The sequence below is a fragment of the Schistocerca americana genome, chromosome 8 (assembly GCF_021461395.2).
Source record: "Schistocerca americana isolate TAMUIC-IGC-003095 chromosome 8, iqSchAmer2.1, whole genome shotgun sequence".
In the NCBI taxonomy this organism is placed as follows: Eukaryota; Metazoa; Arthropoda; class Insecta; order Orthoptera; family Acrididae; genus Schistocerca; species Schistocerca americana.
Window position 1 is genome coordinate 404,221,278 of NC_060126.1, and position 20,113 is coordinate 404,241,390.

Genomic DNA, 20,113 nt, shown 5'->3' on the forward strand with positions numbered 1-20,113 from the left:
CTCCTGACTCAGCAGCATTAGTGGCAGAACAACTGAGAGAAAATTTGGAATAAATTTCACATAAATTTTCTCAGCGTGTTATAGTCTTACGTGGAGATTTCAATTTACCAGATATAGACTGGGACACTCGGATGTTTAGGACGGGTGGTAGGGACAGAGCATCGAGTGACATTATACTGAGTGCAATATCCGAAAATTACCTCGAGCAATTAAACAGAGAACCGACTCGTGGAGATAACATCTTGGACCTACTGATAACAAACAGACCCGAACTTTTCGACTCTGTATGTGCAGAACAGGGAATCAGTGATCATAAGGCCATTGCAGCATCCCTGAATATGGAAGTTAATAGGAATATAAAAAAAAAGGGAGGAAGGTTTATCTGTTTAGCAAGAGTATTAGAAGGCAGATCTCAGACTACCTAACAGATCAAAATGAAAATTTCTGTTCCGACACTGACAATGCTGAGTGTTTATGGAAAAAGTTGAAGGCAATCGTAAAATGCGTTTTAGACAGGTACGTGCCGAGTAAAACTGTGAGGGATGGGAAAAACCCACCGTGGTACAACAACAAAGTTAGGAAACTACTGCGAAAGCAAAGAGAGCTTCACTCCAAGTTTAAACACAGCCAAAACCTCTCAGACAAACAGAAGCTAAATGACGTCAAAGTTAGAGTAAGGAGGGCTATGCGTGAAGCGTTCAGTGAATTCGAAAGTAAAATTCTATGTACCGACTTGACAGAAAATCCTAGGAAGTTCTGGTCTTACGTTAAATCAGTAAGTGGCTCGAAACAGCATATCCAGACACTCCGGGATGATGATGGCATTGAAACAGAGAATGACACACGTAAAGCTGAAATACTAAACACCTTTTTCCAAAGCTGTTTCACAGAGGAAGACCGCACTGCAGTTCCTTCTCTAAATCCTCGCACAAACGAAAAAATGGCTGACATCGAAATAAGTGTCCAAGGAATAGAAAAGCAACTGGAATCACTGAACAGAGGAAAGTCCACTGGACCTGATGGTATACCAATTCGATTCTACACAGAGTACGCGAAAGAACTTGCCCCCCTTCTAACAGCCGTGTACCGCAAGTCTCTAGAGGAACGGAAGGTTCCAAATGATTGGAAAAGAGCACAGGTAGTCCCAGTCTTCAAGAAGGGTCGTCGAGCAGATGCGCAAAACTATAGACCTATATCTCTGACGTCGATCTGTTGTAGAATTTTAGAACATGTTTTTTGCTTGAGTATCATGTCATTTTTGGAAACCCAGAATCTACTATGTAGGAATCAACATGGATTCCGGAAACAGCGATCGTGTGAGACCCAACTCACTTGATTTGTTCATGAGACCCAGAAAATATTAGATACAGGCTCCCAGGTAGATGCTAGTTTTCTTGACTTCCGGAAGGCGTTCGATACAGTTCCGCACTGTTGCCTGATAAACAAAGTAAGAGCCTACGGAATATCAGACCAGCTGTGTGGCTGGATTGAAGAGTTTTTAGCAAACAGAACACAGCATGTTGTTATCAATGGAGAGACGTCTACAGACGTTAAAGTAACCTCTGGCGTGCCACGGGGGAGTGTTATGGGACCATTGCTTTTCACAATATATACAGGGTGTTTCAAAAACGACCGGTATATTTGAAACGGCAATAAAAACTAAATGAGCAGCGATAGAAATACACCGTTTGTTGCAATATGCTTGGGACAACAGTACATTTTCAGGCAGACAAACTTTCGAAATTACAGTAGTTACAATTTTCAACAACAGATGGCGCTGCGGTCTGGGAAACTCTATAGTACGATATTTTCCACATATCCACCATGCATAGCAATAATATGGCGTAGTCTCTGAATGAAATTACCCGAAACCTTTGACAACGTGTCTGGCGCAATGGCTTCACATGCCGATGAGATGTACTGCTTCAGCTGTTCAATTGTTTCTGGATTCTGGCGGTACACCTGGTCTTTCAAGTGTCCCCACAGAAAGAAGTCACAGGGGTTCATGTTTGGCGAATAGGGAGGCCAATCCACGCCGCCTCCTGTATGTTTCGGATAGCCCAAAGCAATCACACGATCATCGAAATATTCATTCAGGAAATTAAAGACGTCGGCCGTGCGATGTGGCCGGGCACCATCTTGCATAAACCACGAGGTGTTCGCAGTGTCGTCTAAGGCAGTTTGTACCGCCACAAATTCACGAAGAATGTCCAGATAGCATGATGCAGTAATCGTTTCGGATCTGAAAAATGGGCCAATGATTCCTTTGGAAGAAATGGCGGCCCAGACCAGTACTTTTTGAGGATGCAGGGACGATGGGACTGCAACATGGGGCTTTTCGGTTCCCCATATGCGCCAGTTCTGTTTATTGACGAAGCCGTCCAGGTAAAAATAAGCTTTGTCAGTAAACCAAATGCTGCCCACATGCATATCGCCGTCATCAATCCTGTGCACTATATCGTTAGCGAATGTCTCTCGTGCAGCAATGGTAGCGGCGCTGAGGGGTTGCCGCGTTTGAATTTTGTATGGATAGAGGTGTAAACTCTGGCTCATGAGACGATACGTGGATGTTGGCGTCATTTGGACCGCAGCTGCAACACGGCGAATGGAAACCTGAGGCCGCTGTTGGATCACCTGCTGCACTAGCTGCGCGTTGCCCTGTGTGGTTGCCGTACGCGGTCGCCCTACCTTTCCAGCACGTTCATCCGTCACGTTCCCAGTCCGTTGAAATTTTTCAAACAGATCCTTTATTGTATCGCTTTTCGGTCCTTTGGTTACATTAAACCTCCGTTGAAAACTTCGTCTTGTTGCAACAACACTGTGTTCTAGGCGGTGGAATTCCAACACCAGAAAAATCCTCTGTTCTAAGGAATAAACCGTGTTGTCTACAGCACACTTGCACGTTGTGAACAGCACACGCTTACAGCAGAAAGACGACGTACAGAAAGGCGCACCCACAGACTGCGTTGTCTTCTATATTTTTCACATCACTTGCAGCACCATCTGTTGTTGAAAATTGTAACTACTGTAATTTCGAAAGTTTGTCCGCTTGAAAATGTACTGTTGTCCCAAGCATATTGCAACAAACGGTGTATTTCTATCGCTGCTCGTTTAGTTTTTATTGCCGTTTCAAATATACCGGTCATTTTTGAATAACCCTGTATAAATGACCTAGTAGATGGTGTCGGAAGTCCCATGCGGCTTTTCGCGGATGACGCTGTAGTATACAGAGAAGTTGCAGCATTAGAAAATTGTAGCGAAATGCAGGAAGATCTGCAGCGGATAGGCACTTGGTGCAGGGAGTGGCAACTGACCCTTAACATAGACAAATGTAATGTATTGTGAATACGTAGAAAGAAGGATCCTTTATTGTATTATTATATGATAGCGGAACAAACACTGGTAGCAGTTACTTCTGTAAAATATCTGGGAGTATGCGTGCGGAATGATTTGAAGTGGAATGATCATATAAAATTAATTGTTGGTAAGGCGGGTACCAGGTTGAGATTCATTGGAAGAGTCCTTAGAAAATGTAGTCCATCAACAAAGGAGGTGGCTTACAAAACACTCGTTCGACCTATACTTGAGTATTGCTCATCAGTGTGGGATCCGTACCAGATCGGGTTGACGGAGGAGATAGAGAAGATCCAAAGAAGAGTGGCGTGTTTAGTCACAGGGTTATTTGGTAACCGTAATAGCATTACGGAGATGTTTAACAAACTCAAGTGGCAGACTCTGCAAGAGAGGCGCTCTGCATCGCGGTGTAGCTTGCTCGCCAGGTTTCGAGAGGGTGCGTTTCTGGATGAGGTATCGAATATATTGCTTCCCCCTACTTATACCTCCTGAGGAGATCACGAATGTAAAATTACAGAGATTAGAGCGCGCACGGAGGCTTTCAGACAGTCGTTCTTCCCGCGAACCATACGCGACTGGAACAGGAAAGGGAGGTAATGACAGTGGCACGTAAAGTGCCCTCCGCCACACACCGTTGGGTGGCTTGCGGAGTATAAATGTAGATGTAGATGTAGATGTAGATTGCGTTACTCCTTACTTCTGAACTAGCAGAAATTGGAAGACTTCAGTCTGTTAATGCTTTGTGTCTGATCACAACCACTAACAGTAGAAGTAGTAGTAGCAGTAATAATAATAATAATAATACTGTGTATAGTAGCCCTTATTTAGTTACTGTTGTGTCATGCTGTCAAATAATTCATTTATTTGTTTTGAAGTGAGTAATGAAGCAATTTCTGGACTACTGCAGGTATTTTCTACGACTTGAAGAAAACATTTTCTTCAGATGTTTAGCACTTGTTACATATGCATCTCACTTCTATCATCAGTGATGTACGGGATAAAGCACAACATATGTGTGTAGTGTGTGGACTATCTGAGGAACCTTAACCTACATCCCCTTAATGCTTTTAACTGAGAAAAAGTAATTATTGATAACTTAGATAATCGTTATTAAGAGTCTTACGAAATTGTGAAAGCATTTCTGAAGAAGATAAATTTGTTAACATCGAGTATAGATTTAGGTGTCAGGAAGTCGTTTCTGAAAGCATTTGTATGGAGTGTAGCCATGTATGGAAGTGAAACATGGACGATAAGTAGTTTAGACAAGAAGAGGATAGAAGCTTTTGAAATGTGGTGCTACAGAAGAATGCTGAAGATTAGATGGGTAGATCACATAACTAATGAGGAGGTATTGAATAGAATTGGAGAGAAGAGAAATTTGTGGTACAACTTGACTAGAAGAAGGGATCGGTTGGTAGGGCATATTCTGAGACATCAAGGGACCACCAATTTAGTATTGGAGGGCAGCGTGGAGGGTAAAAATCGCAGAGGTAGACCAAGAGATGAATACACCAAACAGATTCAGAAGGATGCAGGTTGCAGTAGCTACTTGGAGATGAAGAACCTTGCACAGGATAGAGTATCATGGAGAGCTGCATCAAACCAGTCTCTGGACTGAAGACCACAGCAACAACAACAACAAAATTGTGATAATAGTCATGATATTTTGAAAATAATATATTTTCATGACTGAAACAGAATCAAATAATTTAGTTTTTACCTCTCAGAAAATTTCCCAGGTTGGGAACCACTGCTCTATGGCAAGGGGTTGGGAGCGGGAGTGGCATAGCTATGGATCAGGATGTTGTGTAAATTGGTTGGGCAGTGGAATACCACATTAGGAGGGGTGACTAAGATCTTGGGTAGGCTGTTCCTGATTTCCAGGCGTGATGCTAGATAATAAAAGCCCTTTCTTTGAGGTGATGTTTGAGGGCTTCAGTCTTAAGGTGATATTGTGTGACGAGGGGTCACTTCTTTGAGGTGATGTTTGAGGGTGGTGGGAGGATTAGGGGTGTGAGAGGATATGGCATGAGAAATATGTTTGCTGACTAGGTTTGGGGGGTGGGGGGTGGAGGAGGTATCCCCATACCCAAGTTTAAACACTTTGCTCTTGTCAAATCCTACTCTCCTTCTCCTGATCCCTACAGTGAGAATACTTCTTTGCCATGAATCCCTGTAACTAATCTTAAAAGAGAGAGAGAGAGAGAGAGAGAGAGAGAGAGAGAGAGAGATCCTAACCTAATTGTCCTCCCTGCAGACAAAGGCTCCACCACTGTCTTGACAAACTATAGTGGCTACCTGAATGAAAGCTTCTGCCACCTGTTTGAGTCTTTCACTTACAAGCTCTGCTATAGTGATCCTATGCCAGAAAACTCTTAATAACCTCCAATCCCTGATGAAATGCTTAGGACCGTCCCAGTACTTCTTCCCTGATTCCAGCTCCCTCCTTACCCCAATGACACATCACGTACCCATCCTCTGTGTGCTCCCCAAAATCTACAAACCCAACGATCCTGGATGCCCTGTTGTAGTTGGTTATCATACTCCTAAAGTAAAGAACGTCTGCTTTACCTGAGGTAAAGCAGACCTCCAATCTATTACCTGAAACCGAGCCTCTTTCATCATAGATACTAACCACTTCGTTCATCAACTCTCAACCATCCTCACCCCTTTAACACCTAGATCCTTGCTCATCACTGTTGAGGCCACCTGCCTATAGACTAATATGCTTCTTGCCCATGGCCTTGCTGCTATCAAACACTACATCTCCCAGTGTCTTCCAGACTGCAAACTCACCGTCATTCATTCCTAACACACCTTACCAACTATATCATCACATGCAACTATTTCTCCTTTGAGGGTAAAGTATATGAACAAATCTGTGGCATAGCCATGGGCATCCACATGGCAACCTTTTTATGAGCTGTCTGAAGTAAACTTTCCTGGTCTCCAAAAACCCAAAATATCTTGTCTGGTTCAGGTTCATTGATGATATCTTCATGATCTGGACCCAGGCTCAAGATGCCTTATCCTCATTCCTCCACAATCTCAACACTTCTTCCCATGTGCTTCATCTGGTGCTCCTCAACCTAATGTGCTGCCTTCCTGGTCGTTGACCACTTTACATATTAAGCCCACTAACCACCAACGGTACCTGTACTGTGACAGCTGTCACACTTCCACATCAAAAAATCACTCCCACACAGGCATCTATTCTCGGATGGCGTATCTGAGGTGATGAGAATTTCCTTGCCCAGCATGCTGTAGACCTCACAAAGGCTCCGCAGACAAGTACTACCCCCCTCCCCAAACCTAGTCTGCAAACAGATTTCCCATGCCATACCCTCAAACTCCCCAGTGCTCCCACCATCCCCGAGAATCACCTTGTCACACAATATCACCGTGGACTGGGGCAACAGATCTTTATACTCACCTCTCCTGAAGTGGTATTCTGCCGCCCATCCAACCTACACAACACCCTGGTGCATCACTATGGCACTTCCATTCCCAACCCTTTGCTGCAGGGGTCATATCCCTGCAAAAGACGCAGGTGCAAGAACTGCACAATCTACCCATCCACATTTTCTACTCCACTCCTTCACAGGCTTATGCTATCCCATCAGAGGCAGGGTTCCCTGTAATAGCAGCCATGTCATGTACCAACTCTGCTGCAATCACTGCACAGCATTTTATGTTAGCTTGACAAGCAACGAGTTGTCCACCGTAATGAATGGCCACCACCGAACTGTGACCAAGAAAAAAGTCAACTATCCATTGGCACAACTTGCAGCTGAGCAAAACATGCTAGATTTCAATGGCTGCTTCACAAACTGTGCCATCTGAATTCTTCCCTTAACACCAGCATTTCTGCACTGTGTAGACGGGCATTGCTGTTGCAGTACATCCTTCACTCTCATAATTCTCATGGCTTCAGTCTCTGTTAACCCAGTATCCCCATACCATCTATCCAATACCTTCCTCTTCCTCTGTCCTGTCAACCCCCTCTCAGTCTATTTTTCCACGTCATCTTTAGAGGGTGCTGCATGTCAATGGCTCTGATTCCAGTGTATCACTTACGTAGCTCATGCACCTATGACCCCTCGCTTCCACAGTTCTAACCACCAAACTTGCTGCCTCCCTCCAAGCTGCTAGACCCATCCTGTACCCTTGCTCCTGCCCCCACCTTTCTCTCCCTCTACCCAACCCACCTGACACACCACCTTCTAGTGAAGTCCACCTCCCAAAATGCAATCTTGCATTGTATTTCAAGCCAGCACAGTCGTGTGTGTGTGTGTGTGTGTGTGTGTGTGTGTGTGAGGGGGGGGGGGGGGGGGGCTAGCTCATCAAAGCTAGCAAATTTTTTTTCTCTTCCGTGTGCCTGTCAATTACTCAACAATCTGCTGTTTGGTGAGTGGTCTCCTTTTATTCCTAAATTATTTACATTCTGCTAGAACTTCTCTTACTGTATTTGTGATTGACAGATTTAGGCAAAGGGCATTGGGGTGGCTGTGCTGCCAGCATGCAGCCAACCACACTTCACAATTTGCTGCTGCACTTAACCTACAAAACAGGCAACACAGCGAGCACATGGTTCTCGGTGAAGAACAGTGATTATATGGGGGCTGCCCTCGTACTGCTCGACTCACTGAAATAATTCTAATTGGAGTATAGACAGTGTTTTCCCTTTGCTATGGCGAGATAGTGTCATCGTCCCAATCCTTAAGCTAGATGCAACTGTCCATCAACAGTTACTGACTGATTAACTTCAGCAATGTGCTCTGCAAACTGTTTGAAAGGATGGTAGCCTGATGATTATGTTGGGTTCTCGAATCGTTGGGTCTTTCATCCTAATATCAGTGTGGTCCTGGGAGAGATGATCCACAGCCAACCATGAGATTAAGTTGGAAATGACAGTCTGACAGTATTCTTGTAAATATAAAAACCTCATGGCAGTCTTATTTTTACCTATGTGAGGCATACGCCACAAGTTGGCGCCATCACATTTTAATTACCCTCTGGTGACTGGGAGCTTTCAAGGCTCTCTACCGAATTCTAGTCTTCATTTTTTATCACATCAATTGTTTCAGGTTAGCTAGCAACATCTCAGGTCCCCTTGGGTCCAAGAAAATGATGTCCCATGGATCTCTGTTCTAAGTGTTACAGGCTTCGTTCATCACCTCGGTGGGCTTGTAATCTACGTTCAATGACTGCTCATCCTAGCATTGTGTGCCATTGACTTTTACTCCTGGTATTGCTTCCAATCTGAAGCCTTGGCTGAACAGCAGCTCCAAGGCACCATCCAGAGGCCTTCTGCTTGCACCCGTTCCCCTGCTTCCATTTCTCTCCCATGAAAACACGAGTCGTGAATTTTTGTCATCATACCATAGTCCATATTCTACATGTGTACCTAGATCTTTGATATTGTTGCACAGTCCTGATTTTTAGGCCTCCTGTTTGACAAAAAGCTTACTTGGCTGTCCTATATTTGTCAACTAAATACTAGCTGCATGTGAATGCATCATACTCTCTGTGTTCTTGCCCACACCACTTGGGATTTGGATCAGACTACTGTCTTCCATATGTAGTGGGCCTTGGTCTCATCCCGGTTGCACTGTGGCTGGAAGATCTGTGTTTCAGTGGTACATTCAGTTTTGAAACTAGTGGCCCAGTCCATAATTCTGGCGAGATTCAGGACTAGTCCCATAGGCAGTTTCCTTACTGAAGTTGGAATCTTCCCTCTTCAGTTCTGGCAGTACCAACTCTTGCTTGGCTATACAATCACTATTTGACAATTTCCTAATTATCCAACGTACTAATTTCTTTTGCAGACAAGGAAAATCAGAATGTGCTCCCTATGTTTATGGATAGGACATGGGAATTGCTTTTGAATCTCCCACCAGTCAGGAGCAGTACTTGCCAGGAATGTTTAGTGTTTTCATGGTAGAGCTGACAGCAATCAACAGTGCCCTGTGTCATATTAAACAGTCCTGACTTGACTTTATTTTAATTTGTAGTGACTCAGTAAGTAGTCTCCAGGCTGTTGATTGGTGTTCACATTGTGGTATCTGCTACTCATGACCTCACTCAACTTAGTCATACTGCCTGCTCAGTTGTCCTTTTTTTTGAGTCCCAAGTCATGTGTATATCCCAGGGAATGAAATGGCTGACCATTTGTCTAGAGAAGCGAGCTTATGCCCAGCATTCATTTTGACAATCCCAGGTGCAGATTGGCGACTGCAAATAAGACATCTCCACACTATGAGGTGGAATAACATCTATCAGGGAGACTGCTGCTGCATGGTGCTCCTCCTTCCATTTCTCCCAGAAGGAATCCACCATCCTGTCCTATATGCCGCGACAATATGGGTCATACCAGGTTAACCCAGTTTCATTTTATGTAACCACTTTGTGGTTGTGGAGTCTTACAGTCAGTAGCTCATGTCTTGGTGGAACGCCCCTTCCTGCCTTTCCATGCTGTGTGTGGTCTTCTGGATTCTTGCCTCTAATATTGGCAGACAAGTAAGTCATGGATAGTTGCACTGGTTATCTGTGAAAGTGGTTTTTACTCTCAGCTATAAATTTTACACTACTTTTGGGATAAGGGCAGAGTGGTTTGGATTGGGGCTTGGCAATCTCCTACCTCATGCTAGATCGAGATGACCCTTGACCTATCCCCTTTCAGCTGCCTTGGTTGTGAATTTTACTCTTGTTTTAATGACTTTTAGACGTGGTTAGCTCCTTTCTGCTGCACCCTATGTTCCATTTTAGGGGTAGCACTTTGGCGAATAGAGGATGCTGTTCCTCTTTTTAACTGTTTGGCTATAATGGATTGAGCATTCGATGTCTGTGGAGGAACAGATTTCCTTGCATGCAGAGCCCTGGGTGGGCACTCGCCTAGCCATGCCATCATACTGATCTGATTCCACTGTACCGCATTGCAAAACTTTTGAGATGAAGTTTTATGAATGTAAGGTGATATTTAACGGATTTTTAATTCCAATTTCAAATCTTAATTTTTATTTTCATGTGTCATATCAGATTTTTGTACAAATCATGACTGAAGTTTTAGCTGAAATTTTTCTTTTTGAACAGGATTTTTTTTAAATTGTGTTAAAAATAAGTTACTTATTTTGTAATGTTGTCTGCTGCACACTCCAATAGTAAATCTTAGCTTAAAAATGCTAATAATTGTTATAAAAACACACGTATGACCATTTAATTTTCCTTTGCTGATTTTATTGCATCAAATTCTGATGTGAGGCAAAACTTTCTTCCTTCATTGTCTTCCTTCACATTGCCATCCTTCTTTAGCATAAAACAGCAGTCAGTGATCATGTTTGCATTCCACCGTCCCTACCATCTCTTTTTCATCTTCTTGATGTTCTGATAGAACTGCTCTCCATATTCTTCACTGACGTTGGTGAGGTTCACAGGGGAAACATCGCTACATGAATGTAGAAAATGAAGCTTCACACTCATTACAGCCTGATTTCGTGAAACTCTGCAGCATTGATTTAACCATAGTTTTATAAGTTGTTGTTGTTGTTGTTGTCTTTGCCTAAAGTCCAGAGACTGGCTTGATGCAGCTCTCCATGCTACTCTATCCTGTGCAAGCCTCTTCATCTCCAAATAACTACAGCAGCCTACATCATTCTGAATCTACTTAGTGTATTCATCTCATGGCCTCCCTCTACGATTTTTACCCTCCACACTTCTCTCCAATACTAAATTGGTGATGCCTTGATGCCTCAGAATGTGTCCTACCAATCGGTCCCTCCTTCTAGTCAAGTTGTGCCACAAATTCCTCTTCTACCCAATTCTATTCAGTACCACCTCATTAGTTGCGTGACCTACCCATCTAATCTTCAGCATTCTTCTGTAGCACCACTTTTTAAAAGCTTCTATTCTCTTCTTGTCTACACTATTTATTGTCCATTTTTCGCTTCCATACATGGCTGCACTTCATTGTCCAAAAACTTGGTCACTACTTCTTTAAATGAAACCCAAGCCCTTTTTTTCCACTTGATTCATTGTACATTTAAACAAATCGTCTTTTATTAAATTTCTTTATGTTTCTCATAAGAGAGTTTTGGAAATGTTGTTACTGAGTACATGAAGCAATAACCATTTAAGTTTCATTAATCCAGGCTTGATATGGAGGGGAGGAAATAGTGTTTGATTGAACAATGGGTTCCTTTCATTATTTTTATGTATTTACTTTATTTGAGATAGATATTCCATAGATCCAGTATGGCGTGATTAGGCATGGCTGTGGAACGAGTCGAAGCAAATACAATATAGATATCATACAATACAATACATACTGGTACGTTACACATGGTAGATGAATGATTCAAAACTGGTACAATACAATAATATATTAGGGACAATAAACAATACAATACAAGAATACAATAGATATAAAAAACAATACAGATACAATGACAAAGGAAATAATGTGAATTACTACTCAAATTATTTATCTCTTCTGAAGAATTCATCTAAAGAGTAGAAACATTTTTCCAGTAGGAATTCCTTTAGCATCCTGTGAACCAGGCTGGAGGGCTTTTCTTTCAGGCCAGTTAGTTACCTTTCTGCGATTGCCTGTCGCTCAGCTGTCCCACTCACAAATGAAACAGCCTTTCTGTGTAGCCGAATTGTTGCCCAAGTAATATGCCGACTTCTGTTCAAATCCCCACATATTTTCCAAGACTGTTTTTCGTAGTTCATGTATTTCAATGCAGCTTAGAGGTTTTTACGTGTCTCCCTCCTGTGTATTGATTGGGCGACATATATTCACTCAAACAAATATCTATTATATAAAAGTACTCTTTTTCAGGCTACATTTTGATGAATCTGTGAACAACCTCCACTAACTTGGATCGTAAGTGACATTAAAGAAATTCAGTAAACCCTCAATATCGCAATGAAAAACCATATATGGTCTTTCTCTTTAAACAATTTTATTAATTTCTGTTCTCTGTTTCTGCCCCAAGAGAACGATACTCTAGGTAGTAGATGATGATCTGCTTTCAGTTTTGAATCAAACAGTTTGGCAAAATCTTTTGTCATATTCAGGTCACAAGTTAAATCATTTAGCCTGTTTTGACTAAATAATTCTGGTGCAGAATCTTCTTCCGGGTTGTAATAATCAGCATCATTACATTCATTTTCTGAGCTGCTTTCCTGGCACAGATCTTAGAGTGCTAGGTGGAACTGAAGTAGGGAGAGCTTCACTACACATAATTTGCCATAAAGCCGAAGAGATTTTAGGACATTTTATATCCTTCTTACTTTTTGCATTATGGCCCTCAACATTAGCTATACAAAAATAATCATATACGTGAGTTTGCAACTCCCTCCAATTTTCTTACAAGTACTCGATATGTGACCCCTACTGATTCTGCATATATCAAATCTGTAATAAACGTCATCCCACATTCAGCACAGCATGTCTCTATCCATCCAGTTCAAAAGTATTTTTGATGCTAACACACAGTCCCGGTAGGCTTATTGGTAGAGGAGAGGTAAACACTGGATCCTTAAAATAACTTCATTAAAAAAAAAAAAAAAAAAAATCACTTGGGATTGAGTTGGGAGAGCATGGAGGCCATGACGTGAATTGCTGATCATCAACTCTACCATGACCGATCCATTGGTCTCTCAATTTCCTGTTTAAGAATTTAGGAACATCGTGATGGAAATGAGGTAGTGCACCATACTGTTGGTAGTTGAAACCTACACTTTTTAGTCTCCAGTTGTGGCATGAGCCAATTTTTCAATTTTTTCACAGAAGAAAAAGCCACCATAAAATTAAACTGTAAGACTTTACTGAACTCGTTAATATGTGGTGAATCTCAAATGCACTGCACGTTAATGTGGGAGTTCCCTGTCCCCCAGATTTGCACATTCTACCTATTCACTGTGCCAGTCACAAAAAATGTTGCTTCATCACTGAAAACTGAGCGAGGTGGCGCAGTGGTAGCACACTGGACTCGCATTCGGGAGGACGACGGCTCAATCCCACGTCTGGCCGTCCTGATTTAGGTTTTCCATGATTTCCCTAAATCGCTCCAGGCAAATGCTGGGATGGTTCCTTTGAAAGGGCACGGCCGACTTCCTTCCCCATCCTCCTCTAATCCGATGAGACCGATGACCTCGCTGTTTGGTCTCTTCCCCCAAACAAACCAAAAATCATCACTGAAGATGAGTTTCTTTCAAAACCCATCCTCTTCTGTAAGCTGTTGTAGCTGTGTCAGATATTCAAAATGCCTGACTTTGTCATTAGGAATCAGGGCTTGTAGCAATTGCAAATGGTAAGACTTTAACTTATTTCCTTAAGGTCTTCTAATTGTCAGTTGTGGTTTGTTCAGCTCTGTGCTTGCTTTGTTCGTCAACTACTGTGGGCTATGAATGAAACTTGCCGCAAACAGTCAATTGTTTCCTCACTCACTGCAGACCGAGCCATTGATTTCCCCTTGCAGAGGCATTCTGAAGCTTTAAACTGCACATACTTTCATCGAATCGAGTTGGCAGTTTGTATATCTTTTTTTGAACTTCGTTCTGAATAGAGTTGTTGTACTGTTACAGCAGACTGATGTGAATGCATCTCAAGCACAACATAACACTTTCTCAGCACCTGTCGCCATCTTTCCTCACTACTCATTCCTGCACTCTTGTGGCAGAAATCTAAAGTGTAGCTGCAACAATACAAAATATTTCATGTTTTCTGTATGAGTGTTGAGTTATGTGATGATACAGCAGTTGATGTAGCTAAAGTGAATTCCTGAAATTGAAATTGCTTCAATCATTTATAACTGTATATTAATGTCCTCGTTGCTTAGCAATTATGTACCTACCACAAACATAACAGAATACTTTGGGTTATTCAATTGACCACAAGAACTCATTTATAAGAAAATACAAAACTATTTTTACAGCACAAATATAACATCACAACACTATAGCATGTCAACGATGAACTAAAGTTTTCCTCATAACGGCCAGATGAGTGCAACAAATGTTGCCAATTACTTCATATTACTAAAATAAAATTTCCCCTAGTTGCAGTAAAATAACTCTCTGTGGAACTTAGGTTTAAATAAAAAAAGAGTTATGTCACTTTGTGAAAAAACTTTATCTAATAGAAAAAACCAATAACACATCTGAAATTGGTGCAAAAAAGTATGTCAGTGGAAGTTACACAGACATCAAAAATTGTGTTGGAAAGTGTTACTTCTCTCATCTTGTTTTAGTATTATGGGTCCAGCTGATGTCCATTGTGTATCTAGCCTTCTTGCTGTTACTATTATGAATCTCCTGGTCAGAAGACATTATTTTACCCTGTAATTGTCTTTGCCCTTAATCAGGTGGCAAGGGTTGGATGCAGGTGGGGCTTCTCTCACCAAAGTGAGCCCAGGGAGACCCCTTCATCTGCTCTGCCTCTGTACCAACCCAACCTGTATACTTCTATTTCTCCATTAACATGAGTCCCTGCCCGTGTATCAATATAGCTTCCAGTGGCTTGATTTTTACCACTCCTCTGTACTTTCATAATCTGATAAATTTCCTGTCAGATGTCACCAACTCCAGATGAACTACCTCTTGATTGAGTGTCTAATGATGCTACCATTTGATCCTTTAAAATCCACCTCCCCGAATCCCACAAATATAATGCCAGAATGTCCAACCTAAGATTTCAGATTTTGTGATCTTCTCAGAGGAAGTTTCCAGATCCTACAAGACCTTACTGTGTGCAGGAGATAGGATACAAGGAAGACCGTAGATCTATTATAACCCAAGGGATGTGGCAAGAATGTAAATACTTTTGTCAATGGCATATTGTTGGAACATTTGTGATTTGCATTCAGTTTGATGACATGCATGTTTTGTTAATATATGCAGTTAACTTTGTTTGAGGTTAAACTGTCTGTTGTGGTACAGAGTCCTTGTGGTTTTTTTTTAACTGTAGCAACAAAATTGTGAATAGATTGTCAGTCATATGTAGATGTTCATGTGCCCTGTCGAGATTTTATTATTTTTATCATTTGTACACTGTATGCAAAACTGCTTTTAAATGTAATTAACAGTCTGAGCTTTTAGCAAAACATTTGGCTTGACAATATCCTTCTCAGAAATGTGTATTTCCCATTGTCAAAAGCTAATTCTAAATATTCTATTGACTAAAAGCATTGTGCAGTGCTGTAAGAGATTTGAATGTTCAAACAATATTATTCTGTGTTCAGTTCTCTCCTCCAATTGTTATGCAAATTAAAACTGGTGGTGGAGGCCAATCTTATTTCCATCAGTGCTCTTGCTGCAATTGCTTTGATTTGTGCATCTCAATGAGGGAGGGGAAGTTGGAATGTGAAGCTCATTTAACTAATGGATCCATCAGTTATGTAAACTAATCCAACATACTACTTTTTGTAATGCTGTGGCGGGGCAGGACTTTTGTTGATGACGTATTATCAGTTGTGGATTTGTAATTCTGATTTTACAGCTGCGTAAAATATTTTTGGCCTCATCGTTCCTTTACTTAGTAAATTAATCACAGATATGGTTTTATAAGTAGACACGAGCACAGCCACAATTAATATGAATTGCATGAACTACTTATTAGCACATTTTTTAAAAACCTTTAATGCTAAGAACTAGAAGAAAGTGTATTCTTTTTATCACTCGTGCATTCTTTGTTACATACGACACTTAAACTACCAGTGATGTAATTTCAAAGTGCTGCTGCACATTTTATGTTATTAAGTTTTAATTATAAATTTTGTATATCGCTGCCACAATAAACATTGATAATTTGAGCCGCATCAGTTCGGAGCACTGGAGGTACTTTGGTGGTGCACACAGACAGACTGTAATTAATTATTGTGCAGAAATATTTGCCCAGAGTTTTCAATTTAATAATTAATAGTGTATTCCAGGATTAAGCTGTGTGGGGATGAATGTATTCGGTGATTAATATTGACTCTGGCTTTACTCAATACCCTGAATTCAATATTGACAAGCTGACATGCAGTCTGTGTACAGACTTTTATGTTATAACATGCCAGCCAGTGTTTGAAAAATATTGGATGAGGATATCACTTGTTTAGAAGAGTCTGGCAGTTATTTAACTGCAACTGTATGAAAGTTATCTGTTTAATTTTTTGAGATGTTATTTGAGTTCAGAGCTCTCCACACAAAGTACCACTTACTTCTTGACAATGTACATGCAGTATCTTTCAGTTAGGAATCAGTGATTGTAATTTATATTTATGGATTGGAATCCTAGGAAACTGTACAGTTAGTACCCACTAAAAACCTGGACACTTTACCAAGCATTTTAGGGGACAGTTTAGTTTTTGTAATTGCTTTTGAGCTTTAACCTTGAGATGGTGCAGATGTCAATATTTGCCTTCTGTTAAGATATATCTATTTTAATGCCATTCGTCTTACAGATCAAGCCACTATTTTCTTCTTTGCAGAGATGGGAAGGTAGAGAACAAGAAGAAAGACAGGAGAAAAGAAGACAGGAAGAAGAAAGGAGATGATGAATCGAGTGATGAGGAGTGCACAGACTCTCAGGGTGAGTACTGAAAGCATTTACGTAGATAGTTGTTTCTGTTGTTGTAATTTTATTTGCAGGAACAATAAATAAGTCACAGCACCAATGGGGCTTGAGGTAGACCTACAATTTTTATCCAAGATCTTAAGAAGTGACCGTCATAGTGTACTGAAATGTATAACGTGATGTGACAATTTTTGCTAAAATTTGTCAAAGAATTGACATAGACAATTAGCAAGCAATGTAGGAGCACACTTGTAACTGTGGATCATGATTGAAAAGTTGAGATTTCTTTGAAGCAATTAACACCTCATGCATAGAAATGTAATGAGGACTGGAAGAATAGCAGTTGTATGCCCTGAAATGGCAGCAGGCATTTAGCCTAATGAAAAAGAACTACTTGCAGTCATTTAAGTTTTGTTTCTCCCTTTCTGAAATATACATGCTATAATGGAACCTACATATGTCTGATTTTTAATGTTTAAGACAAATGGAGGAAGTCAAGATGATAACTTCAGTATTGATAGCTTCTTTTTTCATTTAAAGGTGAATAGAGAGCAAAAATGATTTTATACAAATCATCTCTAAAGGCATCTGTTTAGAAAATAACCAAACCTTATTTTTTTTAAACTTTGCTTTTAATTTCAAAGATTATTGGTCCTTTGCCCACCTTCAAAGTACTCCCCTCCCCTATTTACACACTTTTCATAGTGGTATCATGCAAGGCAGCCTTGGATAGCGTAATTTGAGATGGTCTTTAAGGTCTGCAATGGATTTGCTTTGAGGCCATCAATGCTTTGAAAATGGTGTCCTTTCAGCACTGATTTAAATTTTGGAAATAAAGAAAAATCACAAAGAGTCAGGTCTGGTAACTAAGGGGGCTGAGGATGACTGACTATCTGATTTTTGATACAAAACTGACGAATTGACAAAGCGGCGTGTGTGAATGCAGTGTTGTGGTGCAAGAATCGTGCGTTGCCTCACCACAACTCTGGTTTCTTTTTGAAGATTTACCCACTTAACTATTGCTAAGTGTCTTGTAGTACACACAGTTCACTGCACTGTTTCACCTTCTAAACAGGTGAAGTGGAAGGCCTGTGTGGTCGAAGATTATCTCCAATTTTAAATCACGAAAACCCTTTGTACCATTGTTTACGACCCAGAGAATCATCTCTGGAAGCTTGTTTCAAAAGCTGGAATGTTAATATACAAGTTTTGCACAGTTACCAAATTTTACATTGCATTGTTACTCCAGAATATGGCACATTTGAGAAATTGTCACTAAGACACATTGCACAGAGATAACAATATCATAAAAACTAAATGTGATCTACACTCCAAAAACACCTAGTTACAAAGGAGGTAATGTGCAAGGCAGTGCTGTGAACAAACATATAACTGAATATCTCCATTAGAGTATAATTAAAAATGTTCGCATACTTTCAGAACAGACCTCGCGCATCAGTGAACAATAAATGAGAATTTTTGTTTTTAATTTTTATTTTGTCCATGTCGTCACATCCTATTGATACACAGTAATGCTCTGACTCAAGCCCCTACTTGCTGTTGACACTGACCATAGCTGAAATTGTGAAGTTAGCATACAGTTTTATATGCCTGGTTGTGTGGTACTGCCTCTAGAAAAAGTATCCATCAAAACTTACATGTACAGATACTGAGTGAGGCGAATGTCAGAGAAATGCTTATGTTTTGATAGTCCACACTCACGTGGCATTCTGTGATTACAATTCTTTTGAATATCTGGGTTGATCTATATTTGACCTAGCTGAAATTATTTCCTTCAAATTATAGAAAGACTGGCTGGCAGAGAGGAAGGAAGCCACCATGGTAGTAGAAATGAATATATATATATATATCTCTCTAGCAGTCCACTGTGCACTTTAGGGTGGTATTTGTTAGACATTGAAACTTATTTTGCCAATGGAGTGAAATTAATTGTTCACTTTGACTGTAACACTTCTGCTCATACAATAAAATGTGGAAAACAGGTGGTGTGTGAAACATTTTGTAATAGTCCTCCATTTGTCTATCACTCGAGTACTGACATTTTTATGTAGCTGGTATTCTCTGCAGTGGAATGATTGTTAGCTCATGCCACATGTTGTACACCTTTTTGTCTGAAGAGATCAAAACAAACCAGAACAAATCATGTAATGTGTTACTTTGGTTTCAAAAATGTAAGGTTCTTATATATTTGTCCATGAATTCTTTGTGGGAAATGTTGTTGAAAGTTATGTATGGGTTGCTGAGTGTTAAATCTTTTGATAGCTTGTAGTAGGTTCTGCATGTTGGAAATTGTGTGTGTGCAAACAGCTCAGATCACTGCGGTGTCTAAGAGTGTACTTCTGCTTCTGAAAATGCGGAGCTGCCAGTGTTCTAGAATTAACAATGAATCTACTGGCAGCATACAGAACACAGAATCTCTCAGGTCTGCATCCAACAAGTAGTGAGAAATGCCAGATCTTTGGATTCTGAAAGTAGACACTTACTCTTCATTTGTTGGTGGGAGAATTGAGGAAGTTAGTAAGAAGTGTTACATCATTAGTAAACCCCTCATGAGTCAATACCATATTTGCTACAAAGCTAATTAATAGATTCCTTGATTCTACACTAATTATGGGGTAGGTTGAGCTCCCTGAAATATGTATTTTAGAATGGGAAAGTCTTAGAAAGATATTGAAAGAAAAGCATCAGAAGAAATCAACAGAAAATTTTTGGATTATTACTTGACAGTGCTGTGTGTGATAAGCTCCTGGTGGATGTCTTATTTCTGTCTGGTGAGATGACTGCCTTGGCCGCCCTTGTGCAGCTTCAGTAGCTATCAATAATGATGGAGCTTAATCTCATATTGGACAGTAATGGGGGAATAAATTGTCAGTTGTCTGTTTAATGAACTCTCACAACGTTCACCTATTGTGATTTAGAGAAACCAATTAAAACATAAATGAAGGTGGCTAAGCAGGGATTTTAGTCCTCGCAAATAAAAGTCTAGTATCGTATCCACTGCAGCATCTCATTTGCTTGTTCCTTGAGAAACTTCAGATTCAGTTGGTGCGTGCAGCACTTCATAATACCTGTGGTCTCAGTACAAAATGTGGACACTTGTAACTTTACTACAGAATGTTGACAGTTGTGATCTCTGTGCTGACCACAGGACCTTGTTACTTTGCTGCAGAAAGT

The 20,113-nt window shown here is 40.7% G+C and overlaps 1 protein-coding gene across 1 annotated transcript in view; it reads left to right on the top strand.

Moving 5' to 3' along the window:
* The window catches only part of LOC124545193 (nuclear receptor corepressor 1-like), a 266,373-nt gene that overhangs the window by 115,580 nt on the left and 130,680 nt on the right, over positions 1–20,113 (top strand). Inside the window, exon 10 of the mRNA XM_047124058.1 lies at positions 16,833–16,933. Within this exon, the coding sequence (XP_046980014.1) occupies positions 16,833–16,933 (101 nt within the window). The remainder of the gene's footprint in view (positions 1–16,832; positions 16,934–20,113) is intronic.